This window comes from Falco cherrug, chromosome 8 (genome assembly GCF_023634085.1).
Source record: "Falco cherrug isolate bFalChe1 chromosome 8, bFalChe1.pri, whole genome shotgun sequence".
Classification (NCBI taxonomy): domain Eukaryota; kingdom Metazoa; phylum Chordata; class Aves; order Falconiformes; family Falconidae; genus Falco; species Falco cherrug.
The window spans coordinates 13,832,046-13,852,653 of record NC_073704.1 but is presented as its reverse complement, the minus strand read 5'-3'; the positions used below and the strand labels follow the sequence as shown (position 1 = coordinate 13,852,653).

The 20,608-nt window shown below is 41.8% G+C and overlaps 2 protein-coding genes across 5 annotated transcripts in view; one reads left to right on the top strand and one right to left on the bottom strand.

The window, feature by feature from the left end:
• BMPR2 (bone morphogenetic protein receptor type 2) overlaps positions 1-17,986 on the bottom strand; it is a 109,689-nt gene extending 91,703 nt beyond the window's left edge. For all 4 annotated transcript variants that reach the window (XM_027798743.2, XM_027798742.2, XM_055717962.1 and 1 more), the window contains exon 1: positions 17,865-17,986. In XM_027798743.2, the coding sequence (XP_027654544.1) occupies positions 17,865-17,940 (76 nt within the window). In that variant the 5' untranslated portion in view covers positions 17,941-17,986. The remainder of the gene's footprint in view (positions 1-17,864) is intronic.
• Positions 17,987-18,001: 15 nt separating this feature from the next.
• LOC129736612 (translation initiation factor IF-2-like) lies at positions 18,002-20,392 on the top strand. The gene is made up of 2 exons (XM_055717963.1): positions 18,002-19,244; positions 19,622-20,392. Exons 1-2 carry the CDS (start codon positions 18,002-18,004, stop codon positions 19,855-19,857), a joined length of 1,479 nt encoding a protein of 492 aa, XP_055573938.1. The 3' UTR covers positions 19,858-20,392.
• The last annotated feature ends 216 nt before the right edge of the window (positions 20,393-20,608 follow it).

Below are 20,608 nucleotides of genomic sequence, written 5' to 3'. Positions count from 1 at the left end.
AACTGACCACCACCACAATTATTCCTGTTCTAGTTTATCTTAGTAGCATTTCAGCTCAGCACGGTCATATACATAACCTGAAATTCAAGTTTTAGGACCTCTTTAAACAAATTGCATTGCTAACCATCTTTTCAATGTTAGCAAATTAAGGACAGCATTGGGGGACAGTTGGGTTGACATTATTCGTATTTACTTACTTTTAATTTAAATTGAGAGGGGAGGGAATAATTACATTTATTATAACCAAGCCTGGAACTCTGCCTGTAATTAAGAATCTGACACATCTTAGAAGAACTCTATTTTCAGTTGCTTAAGACATTTGCCAAACTATCGGTGTGGTCACAGATTTCATATGGCAAGTGTTTTTCTACTATTTTACTTAGAAGTGAAAACCAGATTCTGTTAAAATGATGCTGTCGAGCCTGAGAGTAAGACTAGAAAAAATAGCTTGTGAAGTCCCTATTAAAATACTTTTTGAAAGTATTCTGTTGACAAATTCTAAAACTGGAAGAAGCTGAATTTAAGATGTGGCAGATGGGCTGCCTCATACCAAGGGTGTGGCTTTCGGTTGGTTTGTGGCTAGCTCTTTTTTTCTTTTGGGGAAGTGGAAAGGGAATAGAGGGTGGATTGCTCATTTTCTTGACAAAGTACCAAAATTATAGGCCTCTGAAAAACTTCAGAAGAGGCTGTTAGTTTGGAAACTCAATTTTTCACAGACCAGCAGTGCTGAACGTGCTCTACAGTCTCTCCAGGACGTAGGATTGTTTCACATGCTGCTTCCATAGGCAGGTAAAAATGTGCTCAGCTGCTTTATGAACAGTCTGAGGTGATATTACCTTCCATTCCTCCCCCAGCAGCCAAGTACCTGCTCTGGTACAACTGGAACTAAAAGCATGACTCTCTCCTGAGCTCCTTGCTCTTGCCAGGGAAGCAGACAAAATAGGAAGAAACCAAAATACTAAGTGCTAATATGTGAAAAGCAGAGAGAAGACAGAACACAGGCCAGCAGAGAAAGCAGCAGTGGTGCTGCTGGCTCAGAGGAGCAGACAAAGCAAAGGAGGTCAAAACCAAGTGAAAAGATCAAAAGCCAGGGAGACGAGGAAACTGAAACAGAAGAGAGATGGGAAATGCTTGTAGCCTCCAATAAAGAGCAACTCTGCTTGGTAGAAGCAGCTATTCCCCCTCCCCCACCACCTTTTCTTTGGTTTTTTTTTTCTTTTCTCATCCTCTAGATAGCTGGCATTTATTCCGTGATTTTGGTCACAATGTTGTGCTCTGGGAAAAAAAATACTATTGTAGCAAAAAAGAGTAGGAAATAAATTGCTAGGTTCAAAGCATACAGCAAGAGGGTTTTTTAATGACAGCTTGTTTTCAATATACAAAGTTTTGACTTTGGGGTTGGTTGGGGGTTTTCTCTGCTTTTTTGGTGTTTGGTTTTGTTTTTTTTTTTAATTAATTGCTTCCATATCCTTATTGCAGACAGTTCTCACTAGGGTATATCTGGATGCAACACAGCCTGTAAGGCTGATTTTTCAGTCTTTCCTCTCTTCTTAGCACTCTTTGTAGTCTCTTTTGTGGTAACCATTGGAGTTAAATCTCAGAATTTTAAGACCATCATTAAATGCTCCCCTACTTCATCCAAAGATACTGATAAGATCTGAAATGTGGTATAACAAGAATCAGCATTACAGAACAAGGTGCAACACTTCAAGGGAGAAAGTCTTTGCAAACATACGTGGACTTTAAAGTTTCTAGCATTTATAGAACCAAACAAACGCCCAACAAGACAAGCAACAATTTCCAAATTGAAACTAAAATAACTTCTTAGCCCATAGGATGAAATAATTTGGACAGAACTGGGGATACAACAATTATCCAGTGGCCTACGTGCAACCTGCTGTAGGTGAACCTGCTTTAGCAGGAGTTGGACTACACCATCTCCAGCGGTCCCTTCCAACCCTGACCTGTGGCTAACTGAAATTTGATTTTGTTTCCCCACACACTTAAAGAGGCCTTCATTACATAGCTCTGGTGAGGAGGATCCATTCTTCACACCAGTCTAGTGCCTACAGCTTCAGCCATTCAGCCACAGAGGAAAATTAGGAAGCAAAAAAAAAAAATTATCTCAAATTACGTTATCAGCATTCTACCACCTCACCAGCATTTCTTGTGCTTCCAAGAAGCAAATTAATGAAATAACTATTTCTGTTACAGATGTCCTATCTTTTCATCAGTGAGCCAATATTATAGCATACATTCTTCTATTTTCATCTACTACTCTATTTCATCTATATGTACCAGAACAGATTCTGATACTTTTAATTCTACTGTATTTTTTCATTAATACAGTTTGAAATCTGCACCTAGTTAGCATGTTTCTCCCACAGTAGAGAAACTACAGTTTGTGTCTGTGGTCCATTCATAATGATTTTAATATGGCAGCAGTGTAAGGCTTGGCAACTAGCATATTTTAATTCAGGAATTTAACACTACATCCTACTTTTTGGAACTTACATATGCTAGTCCACTGGATTCTCTCACACTACCTGAGATGTGAAAAATGAATAGCTTCAGAAAAGGTTAACAGAAAACACTCTTAGGGTTTTGCATGCTCATTTAAATGTCCTTTATGTCTAGGAGTTTCTTAAAATCTATAGGGAAGGCAGGGCTCAGAGTAATGTTACATATACTAGTATTAGAAACAAAAACATTCCAGCAACATAACTGGATAATGCTAAGGCTCACGTTACCACTTTTCTCTCTACACAAGCAGAAGAAACACTTAGGGAACATCTGACAGAAGAAAGAAAAAAAAAAGTGAAAAAACAAAGGAAATACACAAAGATGATAGAAAGAAATAAGAGTAATGAAATTTCAGCAATATGCCCATGTCCTTATACTTTGTTTCTTCTTGCAGTAAAAAAACGAGGATAATTTCAAAAGGAAAGGGAAAAGAAAGGTCACATAGGGAATGTTTCAGTTTACCGCTGCTTCTAGAAAGACAGTGAAAGCATATTGAAGTACAGACACTTGGATTTGCTAATTTAGATACAGATACAGTTTAAGATTAGACATTCACTTTCATCTAAAATAAGGAACTTCCACCATGTGCCTACCAAATAAGCACCACATTTTTGCTGAATCATTGAAATATATTCACGTAGTTGGGCAATCGTATACACTACCAAAAAAAGCTATTTAGTCATCTGTTCAGCTGTCTTAGCTGTTCATTAAACTGCACAGGAACAGCTCAGTCAGACAAAGATGATGAGTGGATGATACAAAACAACAGATATTTGGAACCTGTGGCCTGCTTGGGGTAGCAAGTCAAAGAAATTGAGACGTTAGAAATTATTATAAAAAAATTCAGTTTAACTAAGCAGAATCCAAACAGCAGTAAGGTAAAATGCAAGGTATGACACTCCAAAATGTATTTCAAATTAAAATGTTTTTTCATTTAAAAATTGGTATCTCTATGCTTTGCAATAAAAACACCATTTTTCACAACTTTTCTCTGCAGGTGTACTTTCAATAAGTACAATGCTTTCACAACCAGCTTTCATTTACGAGATGTCTCAAAAAAAACATCAGTTTGGGATTGTAATGAAAGAAACCCAATGAGGTGAAGTGGACGGCAATGGACCAGGAGCCAGCAAACCAGAGATCTGGTCCTCTTTCCTGGTGGCAGGCAAAGCAACAGGGAGATACTTCATCTCACTATAGTCCTCCTTCCAGCCTTTGTCTGTATAGTCAGTAAGTACTCTGATGCTTTTCCTCATTACAATCACTGTTAGGCCTCACTGCCTTTTTTTTTTTTTTTTTTCTTCTTTTAAACATCTGTACTGCAATAATCAGTGGTGCACAGCACAAGTTCTCAAAACACAACTGGTGTCCCAGAACAGAAAATCCAGGGAATGAGACTTGTCTCCAGCTCCCAAGAAACAACAACATTTATGGCAACTTAGACAATTGCTTAGAGGGGAAAACCAGCTATTTTTAACTATTTTGCTTAGTGGCTGTGCTTGAGGGAGGCTCCCATTTCCTTTCTTCATCTTACATAGGAAATAGTAGTTATGGCTGCTTTTCCCTCAGCTACTTTTATGGAGTATCAGGGCTTGCAACAATGCACTGTCTTCAATACTGTCACAGGTTCAAAGCAAAAGCCGAAAACTGCTTCCAAACCAACTTCTGCCCTGAAGGGCAGGAGGCAACTTTACCTTTGAAAGCATCTATTTCTGTTCCACACAGAAATAGCAAGCCTGCATTGGGTAAGGCCCTGAACATGAACCAGCAGGCCAGTCCGGGGATCCAGAATTTAAGCTGCTCGTGTTTAAGGCTGCTGGTGCTCCCACTACCAAGTGCAAAGGGTATGCAGCGCTCTCACAAATGTATTTTGATTGTGCTGCTTAAGCTTTGCTACTTGGTGTCATCCTTTGCACTTTGAGACAATTTAACTCCAGCACGGGAACCTGTAGGGACAGACAGCACTTTTTGATTTGTCAGCTCCTGATGACCAAAAGCAAACATTTGGTGGATCATTAAAGAGGAATTTAAGAGCTTCTCTCTAGAAGGATCATTGCTAAAGACCTAGTTAACTCTGACTCTAGTTTCATTCCGTTTATTTTAAAGCTACGAGAGGTTTATTAATCCCATGCTAAAACAAGTCTTGTGTGGTCCTTAACAGAACCGGATAAATGCTACTATACGTCAGGTACAGGACAGGAGAGAGGAACTCTGTCTTTTTCCTCAAACGGAGACATTTGAGATGAGGACAATCTTTGTATTCACATTTGTATACATTTGGCGAATAAAAACCGGAAGGATAGGAAGGGCAGAGCAAGCAAAGGCTACAGCAGTTCTAAACAAACTTCCAAAGCCTGATCTCATCAGTCTTGCACAATACAACTTTAAACACAAAGATGAGAATTCAAAACGGTTCTAGCAGAACTATAAGGAAAGGTATTCACTATCACACTAATGAGTAGATACAGATCTCCAAGAGAGCATGATGACTTTCTTCTTTAACTGTCACACCCTCCCTCTCCCTCCATACAGTAGTTGACAACACTAAGAATAATTTCGGTTTTCTTCTACATGTAGTGAAAAAATGTATTAGCGGCTTGCCTTTCAAGTGTCCTGGAACCCTCTAATAAAAATGCACTATAGGAGAAACAGTTTGGAAATCTGTGGCATGGAACCTGTATATCACCCAAGGACTGGAACAGACCTTCACACAATTTTACCCTAACCGCCCCCCTCCCCAAATCCCAACCAAAGCTTCATATGATTCTTCCAAAAGCATTATTTAAATATATATATCTGAAATCGCTTCCTTAATTACTTGCTCAAGCTCATGCATGTTTCAAAGAAGTTTAGTAGATGAGCCACCTCTCATGGGCTATACCGAGCCAAGTTTAAGTAGGCAATGACTGTCCTATACTGCCTCTAATCTCACCCTACTGCATCTCCCCAGAATGAATTATACATTCACAGAGGATGTCATCTGTCAGTCACGACCCTCAGAGTTTGTGCTCTGCAAGACAATAAAAGTAAAAAAGAAAAAAAAAAAAAAGAGCCACACTTTCAGAAAGCATACCAGAAGAGCCGGGGAAGCTAAGCATTCCTTTAGGGAAGAATAAACTTCAGTCTTTTGCACTTCCTTTATGCATCCCAGTTGATCTGAGCAGTTATCAAAGATCTCTTTTCAGTAACATGATACAACTAGTTTCTTTTCATTAAGGCAAAAAAAATGCATAAAACAGCAATGTTCAAGTTGAAATAAAAACATCTTTCTACAATAAATGAAATAAGGGGAATAAGTGAAAATGAAGAAGAGAGAATATCAAGAAAGAATCATGCAAGAAGAATCATCTCCACATTGGAAGATACAGCATCCGAGTGGAAAGGAGAAGCAGGAAGGTCTGCAACCACAAAAGTCTGCTCTCTGCAAGAACTTTAAATTGCCCCTTTCTCCACCAAATGAAGCAGAGACCCCCCAGAGAAAAATACTTCATAAAAACTGTCACAATTATGCACAAAGCAGCTGAATTAAGGTCAGACAGATAGTCACAATAATGGCATTTTTTGATTTTATGTGACTGATTTCATGTTTGTTTTTAATGCTCTGCTTTTAGGTAATTCCAGTTTTGCTAGTGAAAATAAAACTATAGAATTATGGTCATCCTCTGCTAAATATATCATTTGCAGCTTCCCTTCCTTAAGTGCTCCACTTGGATTTTAAACTGTGGAAGTATTATCACCTCCCGCTCAAACAGAAGAATTGACAAGGGAGAAGGAACGATGTCCACAAAGCCATGTAAGATAAAATATGAAATTACAGTCAGTAGGAATTTATTTATCCTGCAGTAGCTTTGCATGTGCACACTCACAAATTCTTTCCAGGAGCTTTTAGAGTTACTGCAGGTTACAAGCATGCACACAGGCAGTCAAAGCAAAGCAGGTGGCAAACTATTTAGTTTCCATCTGAACTGATCCTGTTCCTTTACATATCTTTTTCGTGAGTTCTTAACATTTACCCTCAAGCTGTCAAGGTGCATCTCACTGCTTGTGCCTCCTGAGGGGCATCTGCTACTCACTGTTAGTCTTCACATCACCAAGAAAATTTTGAAATCCCTTCCCATGCTTTCCTCAGTAGCTCTGCCATTTTTCCCCTCAGTACTCCTCCCCAACTAATTCTGGTAGCGTCTACATAGAAATCAAGCTAACAAATCCAGCAGAAATAATTAAACTGGGCTCAGCTTGTAGCTACATCACACTTCACCTTCAAATTTTGATATGCCTTAGAAGTAGACACATACTCTTGGGGGGGCGGGGGAAGGCACAGCCCTATCCTTGGAAATGTTTGTAGAAGTCAAAGCTCACTCTGCTACTTAAAGGAGGGAGGCAAGTCTCTAGAGGTGTTTCCTATAAATGTGTACTTCAAAATTCCTCCCACCTCAACTAGATAACAAGTTTTTCCTTCAAATATAATTAACTGTACAGCGTTTCATTAAACCATTTCTTTCAAAACCAACCACCCCGATGAAAAGCGAAGAAACCCAACATTCTGCCATCCAGACTGCATCCTTTACCTCTAGGATGAGTGCTTCTGGTGATCACAGCGAGCTCTTGCCTTGCCCTTCTGTATGCCCACCGCATTCTTTAGCTGCAAGGTCACTTTTAAGAAGGTGATTAGCCTTCCTTGTTTGGTACAGGATGAATGATGCTCTCATGCCTGTCTAGACTGAAACTTGATGGAATGCAGTTACCTCTGCATCTCCTATCCCCACACCTCACAGAAGTGAAGCAAGCCCCGGTGTTATCAATTAAGCACTGGAACTAACAGCTATAGGTAATTACCACAAAGGAATTTACTATCAGATTCCACTGAATAGGTCATCCTCATTTGTTAGTATGTATTTCAGCTAAAAGCAGTAACTGTTTGTCTGTGGCATTCCTAGATTATTTCAAACTATTTAGTTGCAATTATGTTGATAGCACATGTCGGTAACATAAAAGTAAATTAATTACAAGCTTATTCTAACCAGCCTAAAAATAATAATAAAACCAAGGGTGGAGAAGGGTGGGCAAATCTAGGAAAAGAATCAAGACACAAATACCTTGTCCTATAATAACACTGGTAAACACCCAGCCAGGATGTCTACTTTTATCCGGAGAAGCAAGGATATTGCAATAGGCTTACTCCTCAGTGCTTCCTGATAGTTTCACTAAAATGTCTGATCTCCAAAATCTACGTAAAGTTCAAAGAACTAACTGTAAATTTGTACAAATCAATAAAGTATTCAGAATATGGCAATGCTAAAAAGGCTGCTGGGATTACACTAGCATCTTGTATAATAAGCATTTGACAACAGAATGTAACTATACTGAACTTCATTGTCCCAAAGTGATTTTGGTTTTAAGTTAATAGCATGAACACAAAAGCATGCAAAAAAAAGCAGCGTTGAAGAGGTCTGTAACTGGCATCACTTCAGCACAGAAAGGGAAAAGTGACTTATTTAAATTTCCATTTTAATACAGAACAGTCACATACATTTTCATTTTCCCCTTGGTAATCAGATGCAGAAGACAAGTCAGCCAATACAGTAAGAAGTTCAGTATTCAGAAATACCTTAACTTCAGTTAGAAGCCTGGCTAAAAAGCCATTGATGTGTTCTGGTTGGTTTTTATTTTGCATTGTATCTGTGAACATATTGCAGGAAGACTGGAAGTGATATATAACAGCATCATTACATGTACGTCAAATCCTGGTGTCTGAAAACTATGAATTTAACTACATTTTAAGATTTGAAATTGGCAGAAAAGATACCATATGCATCATGAAACCTGTCACCCGAGAGAAGCTGTATCTCTTCTTGTTAGTAGTAAAGCAACATTAAAACGTAAGTACTATCTCTAAAACTCAGTAGCCAGTCATTCACTTAAATTAAGCATTACCTAAGACACTGCACTGATTTTCACAAATATTTAACAATTTTATGGACGATTAATCCTAACCAAATGCAAAAAGTAAAGTCATGAAAAGGATTGAGATTCTATGAAAATTCATATTTCAGTTAGTACAACTGTGGATTATTCAGGTTCTTTGTATAAAAATATGCTCAGTAAAGTTTTGCATTGCTTGCCACATAAAAACATTTTTTAGAAGTTAAAATTTTAGTTTTCATCTGTTTCTTTACATGCTCAGCAGTTCAAACAGAAACTTTTTGCTACTACTTTGATGGGCAATAGCTACACACAGTGCAGTTCAGACACAATTCTTCGGGACATATTCTGGATTTAGTGGCAATGCCAGATGCTTTCTCACTCAGCTAGTGCAAGCCTCTTTCTGTAACAGGACATACAAAAGGACTAAGAGTGTAACACATACTGCCCTGTGTGCTGCAAACAATTCACCATTCTTCCCAACTGGTCCCCCAATTTTTAATGAGAATCTTAATTAACTGCGGAGCTTTTTGACTTTTCCGCCTATCTTCTTCCCTCGTTACTGGATCACCAACTCTGTTCACAGTGTTAAAAGCCCATTCTTTATTCCTCTGCATGCCTTATTATGTCCCCAGCTCAGCTCTTTTGTTACTAACCCCTCTCCCACCCTTCCAAAACCAGTCCAAAAAATCAAGTTGTTGCCCATGATATCACTTTGACAATATCTGCCTCCTTTTGGAGACCTTCACTTGCTTCAAGATGAAGGTCTTTGTTTTGATGACTGCTTCAAAGTACCTGACATCTGAATAGTTGCTTTCACATTTAACTCTTCCATTCCTCAGCAGGACCCAATTCAGCATCTCTCTTACTGCATTCCCTCTTAAACACCTCCACATTTCCTCTGTGAACTCGCTTCTGCTCAGAATATGCTTACCAGTCTCATATATTATGACACTACTTATTATTCAAGTGTCTTAGGACCCCACTGCCTTTTTTTTTTTCCCCTGCCCTGCACACAGGAAAGGGAGAAGAGAGTATTCTTGCACTTTCAAGGTGAAACCATTAAGTTATCATATTATTACCGTATCACTAGTCTTCCTCGGTTCACACATCTTCTCCCCATTTTTTTAATTAAATTACTACTTTGTGTCATATTTGGACTGCGTACTCTTGTGCCCAAAGGCCATATCTTTTATTTTAAGTAGCATTATATAGTCTGCATACAGATTAGTAAAATAATCATTAGGGGTTTGTTTTGCACACAAATATTCTATTCCACTACTTCTTAAAATAAGGGAAGCTAAATTTGCTGACAGCTTCGTTAATGGTACTACTTCTCTAACAGGAAACAATAAAAGCAAAGAAAGTCTCTCTGTTTGCCATTTAAAGTATTTCTAAGTTTGCACTGAAAAATTCAGGAAAAAAATATTTACTAGATTTTAAATTCTTAGCTGAAACTGTTAAAACAACTGGGATCAAATAATTGCATTCTGCTGTAACAGCATTAACTACTACTGACTAAATTTAACTAAAATTTAATTAGGCCAGATTCATCTCAGTATAACTAAAAGAGAAATTATTTAACAGGTTCTGATAGAATCTGGATGTAATTAGCAAGTGGAAAGTTTACCAGTCACACAAAACAAGCTGTTTATAAGAACTTCTTGGAAATAAAGATCATCAAGCAAACAGCTAATTTGCTAATATTAAAATACTAGGTTTTAGCAGTGAGACAGATTGGTATGCTTGAATTTTGGTAACATACTTAATACATAAAGATATAGACACATACAGAGACAGACACACACATATATATATGTATTAGAAATCATCTTCACTGTACCTGTGCAATACGCGCTACAATCAGGGATTTGTGTATGTTCTACCTAAAAACAGTTTACAGAGAAATCCAAATAATGCTGCAGTGGGCATGAGAAATGATTTACTGTACTGTTTCCACATCTTTTTTTTCACTCATTTAGATTCACTGAGTCATTCATCCCAGCCTGCAAAGCAGAGTAAGAATAGCACAGAAGGCTGGAACAAGTTCTTCCACTCCTCAGCAGAGTCCTAGTGGAACCAGCAGCAAGCCCTGCGAGAGGGAGCGTGCGCCCTGACCCAGCGCTGGCAGAGCCCAGGCCAGGAGGGCTATTTCAGTCCTGGCAGCTGCTCCCGCTGCAGCTCCCTGGCCTGCCCATTACAGCTAGAAATAAAGGAAAAGAACTTTAAACATGCAAACATATGAAACCAACACCGTGGTGGCATCCAGACAAACACCATTAGAGGGTTCCTTTTATCCTTCTCTGATTGCAGCTGAAATTATTTTAATACAGAAATATTGTTCTTGGGCGAAGTGCCTGCTTTGCATATATATGGCGATGCCACGGTCTAACTAAAAACATCAGTGCTACAATCTTAAGTTTTCTTCAGCTTACTATATTGGCCTTTCACATCATTCATATATCAGGCAGCTAATTATAATGAAATTTTATCTTTAAGAACCAGTAACCATAAAAAACTTTAATCTTCAACTAAGAAGGACCCCTGTCTGCAAATATAGAAAAATAATTTCTAGAGTTTGGGTTTTCAACAAGTAATAGGACTGGCAAAGTTCACAGCATACAGCACACATCTACAGCGTATAGTATGTCTGCATCAAGATTTTTGCAACTTACAAAGTATCAGGACACAAACCACCCCAACAGAATTAGCTTTACTGACCTCTCTCTGAAGGACAGCACCAGAAGGAAGGATTAATTTTCAAGTAGGTTCAGCAACAAACTAACTACAACAGAACCACTCCATCATTAACAAAAGACCAACAAAAGCAAACATTTTTTAGCAGTGGACAACTAAACATAGCCCTGTAAGATCATTTAATAAAATCATTACTACAGAAAACAGCTTGAACGTTAACAACCCATTTTTTTCCCCCAATATATGTTTTCTCAAGTCTAACGAATTTCAGAATAGCAAAGAACTGTGGATTAGCTCAAATTCTTGGAAAACCTAAATAAGGTTCTGTAATACGGATGGTCTAGGAGTTTTGTTTCAATTACCTGTACCCAAGCTGCTTTGGTTGCAGAAATAAAACATTTTATTTCTAACAGAAACTAAACTAAACTCAGTAAGTCTGATAAGGCAAAAAAGCGAGAGCCATAGAGCATGTTTAGTCAGTCATTCTTCTCAATGAACTACATTAAAGCTTCTCACACCAGGTGAACATGACCTTCGTGACTTACGCAGAGGGAAATTACTTCACGCCAAGAATGATAAGCTTGAGATGACCCTGCCAACACCCAATACTTTGATATTAATTAAGTGCTGCATTCTCTAATGTATAAATTAAGGAGCCCAATTAACATATGTGACCTACGATCACACTTCCAGTCATCTTACTCAAAAAAAAAAAACCCAAACCCAAAACAAACAAACAACCTCTTACCCGTATTTTCTCACACCCATCCCGCTTACAACTCAAAATAGAAAAAGTACATATAGTAGAACAAGGAGCATAAATGTAGTATCACCTTTTGGCTAAACGTTAACAGTAAGAGCTGCTGTGCACCGCTAGCATTACTTAGCCTACATGCCAGTACCAGTACAGCAGCTGAGAGGTTCACTATACCACGAGCTGTGTCATTGTCCGCTACTTCCTCCAACCCAGAAAGTGACAGTACATACCTTTCCATTACTCTTGCTTAACACAAATAATAAAACTTTACCGGTTCAAGAAAGTATAATACGTTACAAAAACATTCAAAAGGGACCACAGGAAAAGCGTAAGTTACTGAGCCATTGAAAAAATATCATAAGGAAATTTAATGTGTGGGATATCTGAACTAAAGATAAGTGCATACACAGGATAGTCGATTAAATCCAGTCTTGCAAGTGCGAAAACCAATGCATACCATAAACTGCAAGTTACTCATACACACTGTGAAGTCATAGATGGATGACAACCATTCAGTAAAGTGATTTGGGCATTGTTCTGGAAGCTCAGTTTAACAAACTGCCTACTGCATTGTCTCAGAAACATAAGTTGTTCCACACGAAGCGGACTAATCGCCTATAAACATGCCTTTTCTCCCACGCTTCTTACCCAGCTTCCACCCCTCCCACAAAAGGGATCCCCAGTTCTCCCCCAGATCTCCTATGGCAGGCTTGAGTGAACAGAAGACAAAATACACTGTTGCTTAGTCCAGAACGGTGTTTGCACCAACATGCTTGCCAGCATCCCTGCACTGACTGGGCAGCCAGTTTTAAGCAAAGATAACTACCTGGGCTGAGTTCTGCTCTGCATTCTTTCCCCTTGGGAAACCTCTACCTTGGAATTGTCTCCTATTCAGCTCCTAATTTTCAGGAAAACAGCAGCAAATTAATCTCTTGAGACTTTCAGCATCTTTCACACATGGCTGAAATTGGCCAGCAGATCCAGAAGTTAATGGTAGAGATGGAAGGGTTTGCAAATGGCAATGACACTCTTCTGTGTCCACATTGCCTATTTTCCCCTCCTTCTCTCACAGAAATCAGAAACAAAAGAGAAAACACCAAGTACCCAGACATGCAGAAGCTAGACAACTTTAGAGTTCAAAACAAAAAATGCAAACCCAAGAAGGAAATTGACAAAACCGACACACCCCAATGACTTGAAATAAAATACCATCACCACCCAAAACCCCTGTGGTTTCCAAACCTACAAGACTGAGGGAAAAGGAGAGGACTAAAGGCATCATCTAAATTACTACTAGGTCTCCCTTTCATTCTTACAAGAGAGAAACAGAAATGTTCAAAACTGTTTCCTACAACTACACTTTTTTTCGCTCCCTCAGCGCAAAAACTTCATTCCACCACACAACTGCAGGCACTCACTCTCCAAACAAGTCTGACAAATGTTAAGACACCATCTCCATCTGGTTGTCTAATACACCTTGGTTCTCAACCCAATGCAATCCAGATTGAATCCTTCACCCTTCCAAAGGTCTCCTGCCCTGCTAGCCTTCCCTCCTCCTGGTCACACACCTAGACTGACCTCTCCTATCAGATGCAATTAACAGACCCCTAAAGTCAGAAATCAAAATTTTGGGAAGAGCATAAGGTTGCAAAAATGTTTTTTAAAACTGCAAAAGTTTCATTTTAAAACATTAATAGTCATCTCAAGCTTCCCATTGCAAATTACTGTAGCGAAGTCTGAGACACTAGGCTTCAACATATGAACTTACCACCCTGGCAACTGTGTGCTTCACACTGTATGTTCAGATGGATTGCCACATATTAATTAAGGCATATCTTAAACAATCTTGCATTAGAATAGAAAGAGGAAAAAACCTACTACTATTGCATTATGAAAAAACATCATAATTAAGCACTGTAACAGGACAGACTACCTAGACAGGCTGTGAAATCCCTCTTCGCTGGAGATTTTAGACATGTTAGACAAACACTGTTATCTGTACTCATGCAGCCAGACAATGAAGGAAACAGAAGAGAAGCCACTTCCAGCCTTACACTTCTGTGAACCTATGTTTCAAAGAAAAAAAAAAAAAAGAAAAAGAAAAAAATACAGAAAAAAAAACCCACAGAAAATCAGTTTAAGTACTGAAATGTTGGTGTTTTGGAGAACGTATCTTCTATTTCACTTATTTTTAAATTCAAATTCAAGCAGTGAGCAGTTCCACTAAGTCTACAAGCTTAATACTTAAAACTGCTTGTAAGCTATGCAGATTCCTGTCCTATCCAACATAAAGCATCACCAAGCCTGTTTCATTCAGGGCATAAACATTTTGTTCCAAATGAAACTTTACACACTGCTTACACACAGCCCTGGCTGGGAAAGTTAGATTCTGCTCAGAAAATGACAGCACACGTTCAAGGCACAGCCAGACTGAGTCCAAGCACAATATAGCTCCTGTGCTTTTACAGCTACACTATTTCTTTACACAACTAGACAGTTAATGAAGCCCTAGTCTGACATACAGGCTGCACTTGTACGTGTGGTTATCCATCAAGCATACCAGTTGTGTCCCTCAGTCTGTTTCCATCCACTAAGCTAGTATTTCTGAGAGAGCTCCCAAGTCAAATAGAAAAATAAATTTAATTTTTAGGTTACATCTGAAAGAGTCATAAACAATAGGTATAGCTCTAGTAAAGAAGTAGAAATTGGCTTGCAGATGTTTAAAAAAACTTGTTTAATGTGCAAGATACACAGAGTAACTAATTCAAACCACTGAATTAGAAGAGTTGAATAGCCAAAGGAGGCTTTTCCCCGTGTCACACAATTCATACTTCAAACAAATTACGTTGAAACGCTGAAGTAACTCTAACTGGCAAGACAGAATTGGATAAAGATGCTTCAGTTCACTCACTTTAATGAATAATTAAGATTATAATTTTTTAAAAAATACTTCAATCTCTATCCAACTCCACACCAAAAATTTTGCAACAGTGCTGAACCACACAGACATAGACCTATGGAAAGATTCCCAAAGATAAAAGGATATTCTCTTTGCTCAAATTTTCACTTCATACTTTCCACAAATCATTTACATATTAGACAATGGAATGCTGTCTATCCTGGATATGTATAAAGAAGGAAAAGTGGTTTAATATTGCATATCACAGAAGGCAAACAAGTGAAACGAGGAAAGATTGTATCTTTAATATCAGGTCCATATGAACACCCAAACAAAATTCTTTAGCAATATTGGGGAACAGCTCAAAGGTGTATGAACCACCTCTGCAGGCACAACCCTCACGATTAACGCATCCAAATCCTCTAAAATATAAGGGTGTATAAACCTGTCTCACAGTTCTAAACACAAGATTTAAAGTGTGGTATATCAAGTCATATAAGAAATAAAGAACAAAGTGGCGCAAACCATTTTTTTCCAATATAGCTTTTTAAACCCCTCAAATTTTTACTAAGACTAGTATTACTAAAATGCCCTTACTGTAGCATTCCTTTTTACAAGGACTAGTATGTGATTTAAATACAGAGTTACCAGATACCTGTTCAGATATGAATTTTACCAGAGGAAGCCATTAATATTTTCCCCCTAATAATCAGCAAGTAATTCTGAATCCAGGGCTAGCTCTCTATTGTATCTTCAGCCACAAAGGTGAAGGCAGAACCACCTTCTTTCCTCATTCATACTCCAGATTATGAGCGAAACTGTCATCTACAGCCCCACTGTAAAGATTTTTTTTGGAGCTCTCCCCAAGGAGGTCCAGATACTCTCCACCAGACAGAAACTAACAAACCTGTCTGATCCCTCTGATGTCGCAATTTTGCATTTATAAACAATTCTATACACTGCTGAGAAATAGTATCCATTCACTAATCAGAAGTAAGAATTAACAGAGGTTTGCAAAGCTACAAAAGCAGCATTTTCACTCTGATGGGAGCGTACAGTTCATACTTTGGGGGAGGGGAAGACAAAAAAGAGTGTTAGCTCTTTCATGAACATAAAAGGGCAGAATTACACATTAGTAGTAGCTTCCCCATGTATAGACATTTTTTTTCTGAAATGCAGCCTAAACTTAAAATCAACCATTAGTTACTTTAACTAAAGCTTAAATCATCCGTGTAATTACTTGTACAGAGGATTATGACCAAGGTTTTTTAAAATGTGGATTGTTAAAATTTCACAATTAAGAAATAAATCACAATGGGAAAACAGGTTCCTATTCACAAAACAAGCAAACAAGCATCCTTAATAACTTTTAGCAAGGCAAAACCAGAACTGAAATACTGGGAATGCTGTTGCCAGGTCAGGATTGAGGTGAACTGGCAAAGCCGTGCGAACGACATTGCACGGCACCTGCCCAGCCCTTGGCCTGGTTCAAATCCATACTCACTCTTTTAGTAACCCTTCTCCCTCGTGAGGGCACAGAAATTACCAACTCAGTGAAGTTTTCAAAGAGGGGAAAAAAAGCCTACGCTTTTTAAAAATTGTATTTGAAAAAAAAAAAGCAGCTAAGATGCTGGGTATTCTTGATTCATACATGATTTAATACCAATATTTTTGACCTTCATAAGTCCCTTCTTCTAGGGGGAAAAAAAAAAGAAAAAAGAAAAAGAAAAAAGAAAAACACTCCTCTACCACAGAAAGACACTGCAGACGTCAATCTAAAATAATGGCAGTCAAAGGTCAGGATGATATAGGCAACATCAATCTTTTAATTTAAATATCTTCCTGAAAGAAATCTCTTAAAAAGCAGAAATGAGAAAATCAGGGACTATCCAGTCAGAGCGATGAAGAAACTGCCTCAACATGCATAATTTACAGGATTTTCCTAATAATGACACCAAATATACTCAACTTTAACAAATAATTCAATTTTAAGACCTCAGTGAAATGTAATATGGAAACTACCATCAGCTTGTTGGGTCATCTTAGCAAGATACAGCAATTTTCTTACAAAGATTAATTTATGGACTATACACATCAGATTACAAAATAACACTAAAAAAAGCAAGCACTGCAAACTGGATCCCAATTAGCAAAAGACACCAAAGTGCTAGGAGTCTTCCAAAACCGCTGGAAAACGCATACTGCAAAAAGAATTGGTATTAGTGCCTAACAAAGCTGGGTAAACACTCCGAAGGCTCCAACATGCTATTCTGTCACCATGACAGAAAACCAAAGGATGCCAGACCAATACACATCTCTCTTCCAGTATCAGGGACAACCATCCTACATACCTGACACTGAGCGCCCGAGCAAAATTAAAAATAGGTCTAGAGCATCCAGAAAATAGGAATGAGGATGCCCTTAGCATATATGCTTCCAACTTCTTGTTAAAAAAAAAGAAAACAAAACACAAAAAACTCTCCAAGATCTTTCAACATTCCCAACAGCGTTTCTTTTTACCGTTCTATTATCACAAGTGACAACAGAAACAGCTAAATTTTTGCTTCGGATCCTTCCTCCATGAAAAAAAACCAAACAACCCCAGGTTACAATAAGCGTGTTATAAAACTGCAGCACATGTTTAAGGCCCCTAAAAGCACCGATGCTGATAAAATTAAAAATGGCTGTGCCCAAAGATCCCACAGCAAGACAGGCACAGCTCTGCTGGCGATTAAAATATATATTAAAAATTCCTGCATTACCTTACAAAGGGCGAGGCATGCAAAACAAAAAGATTATATATTTTTCCAAAACTGAAAGTTAGGAGACAAGAGATGCAGATCTAGGCAAAGCATGCGTCTTGAATGCAGGTCATTTACACAATAAAGCCGATTTTATTCTCCGAGACACTTAACGTATCGGGATTTCAAAACTTTATGGGGCTTCGCCGCCGAAATCGATGCCCAGCACTTTTGAAGGAGACACCGATGTGCCCAAATCCCCGCGGACCCCACCCCCCTTCCCTCTGCCAAAATGGCTAGTTCGCTACACCCGCTGGCTACTTACCAGCCGCAGTGCTGAGCAGCAGGGTGGCACTGGAGAGCAGGAGCACCAGCACAAGGTGCTGCAGTGAGGCAGGCATACCTGGGGGAGCCAAGGTTCCAGGCAGGAGGAGGAAAAAAAAAAAAAAAAAAGCAAAAAAAATGGGGAGGGAGGGGGGCCCGACGAGAGGAATTTCCTCCTCCTTGCGCGCAGCCTTCCTCAACTCTCTGGCTTTACGATCCCGTCTGGAAGGGCAAATGGCAGACGAGAGGAGCCGTCTTCGCTCTTACTCCATTACACCCGCCCGCCGTCATGTCTCGGGGCTCGGCACCGCTCCGTGGCCGCCGGGGAAGCGCCTGCTCCTGCCTCCCGGCCCCGAGGCATCTCCCCCCGCCGGGCGGCGGCGGCGGCGGCGGCGCGCTCCCCACCGGGCTGGGGCTGGGAACCGGGCACCGGGCTTATTTCCCACGCAGCTCCACCGCGCCGAGGGACCGGCCCGGCCGAGCAGCGAACATGTCCAGCCGCGCACCCGCGCCCAGGCACCGGCAGAGCCGCGGCAGGGGGAACCGGCACCGCTACGGGCTGACGGCACCGCCGCGTCCCATCCCGTTACAGGTCTCCGCGCTCCCGCCGCCCCTCCTCACTGCCTCACGCTCCCGGGAAGGCGGCGGCGACCGCCTCAGTCGCTCCGCGGCCAGGCGCGACCCTCCCCCGCTCTCACGGCGAGGACTGGGGCCGCATCTCGGCCCATCCGTGTCCCCCCGCCGGGCGGGCTCCGGCGCGCGCCCCCCGCCCCCCACCGCAGCGGCGACGCCGCCCCCGGCCACCCCGACAAAGGTGGGGCCCAGAGCGCGGGGCGGCGGGTGGCTCCTCCCCGGCGGCACCCGGCTGCTCGCCGCGGCCGAGAAGGCCCTTCCCCGCGGCGGGGGAAGGCGCTCCCCCTCCGCCGCCTCCCCCGCCCCCCGAGCTCCCACAACGCCGGGCAGCCCCCGGCCCCGCGCGGCCTCCTCCCGCGGGCCCTCGCTCGCCGCCGGGCAACGGCTCAGCCCCTCCGCGCTGCCAGCGCCTTCCCCCCCGCGCCGGGCTCGCCGGCGAGGGTCAGCTCCGAGCCGCTCCGCCTCCTTCCCTTGCCGGCCGCCGGCTGCGGGCGGGAGCCGAGGGCCGGAGATCCTCCTCCTCCTCCCCTACTCCTCCTCCCCCGCCGCGGCTCGCGCCCCCGCCGGCCCGCCCCAGCAGCACCAACGGCTCCGCCGGCTCCAGACACAAAGCGGGGTCGCTCCAACCGCCAGCCCTGGCACCCGACCCGCCGGCCAGGCCACGCCCCCCGCCCCTCACTGGCGGGGCCGGCCGCCGCCCCGCCCCTGCCCGCCGCGCCCCTGACCATAGAGGTGGGCCTCCAGGCAGGTAGAGAAGGGCCCTGCTCGGGCAGGAGGCGGGGCGGTGCCCGGCGGGCGGGCGGGCGCGCGCGGGGGCAGCTGCCCCGCCATGTTGTGGGAGGGGGCGGCGGGCCGGCGCTGGGCCGTGCCAGGGGCGGGTGGGCCGCGGGCAGCGCCGATGGGGCAGAGGCCGCCGTGGCGAGCGGGAGAGCTGGAGGCGAGGGGGCTGTATGGGATAGGCCCGGGCCTCGCCCAGCCTGCCGCGGGGGAAGGCTCCGCCAGACCTTCCCGGGAGGGCCGCGGGGGGCTGCCCCCGGGGGACCCTCAGGGAGCTAGGCAGCAGGGGAACCTGAGCTCAAGAATCGCAAAAGCGAGTTTAAAAACAACAACAAAAATCTTTTGCAGGCCCTGAGATTGCATCAGCCTTGAACGCCACGGACTTTGTCTCAAAAACCCCGAAGCTTCTGCCTCGTCCCCTGCTTCAAGGCCCTGTTGTCGCAGGCCCTGTTGAGCTCTGCCGCAGCACTGGCAATACTACCTACCTCTCCCTCCCTCTACCTCTCCTGGCAAGTCCACCCATCTCATACGGCTTCAGCCACCAGACTCTCACAAGCAAAAGCACTATCTGCCTCTTAAATTGAAGAGATTTTTATGATTTCAAAACAAAAGATAAAGTCAACTGGCTGAGCTGTTCATATGCTTTAACCTTTGCTATATTGCATAGGACAAGAGAGATAATTGAGGCCAGCAGTTGATGGGAGAACTGGACTGGAATGTAGTATCTGATGTTGTGGCCCGGCAAGGCTCTTTCAAACAAGTTTTACTGGGCGTAGTGTAGAAAAGGGTTCTTAAAAACATTCTGCACACAGAGGGCACCTTCATATCTGGGCTTCTCCACAGGGTCAATTATGGGAAATTGCTTCCCTGTGCCTAACTTCTTACGCCAGGTTCAAGAATGGGGTACAAGGAATACGAATTCAAAAATCCAATTCCACCCCTCAAAATAGTAAATGCTACTAAATAAAAAAGTGTAGTTGCAAATCAGAGTTGGAATTTTAATGATAATAAAAGGCTTCTTTGCATAACTCCATTCTTCTTCACAAGCCCTAACAGGTGAAGTAGATGTACTCTAGTTCTTGCATCATCAGGAGAATTATTAAATAAATTGTAATAGGATTTTTATCATTGTGATGCTTTCGCCACAGACACACTTTGAGATTCCTAGGGTCAAGCAGGGTTTATGTGGCTGATGGTTATAAAAATGTTTTAAAAGTTTGTTACGATATATATACTTCCAGTCTATGCAGATCTGACATGGATATTGGAGAGAGACAATAAAATACAGAATCCTAGATTGTGATTTGTATTGCCACTTTCCAGAACTGCAACCAC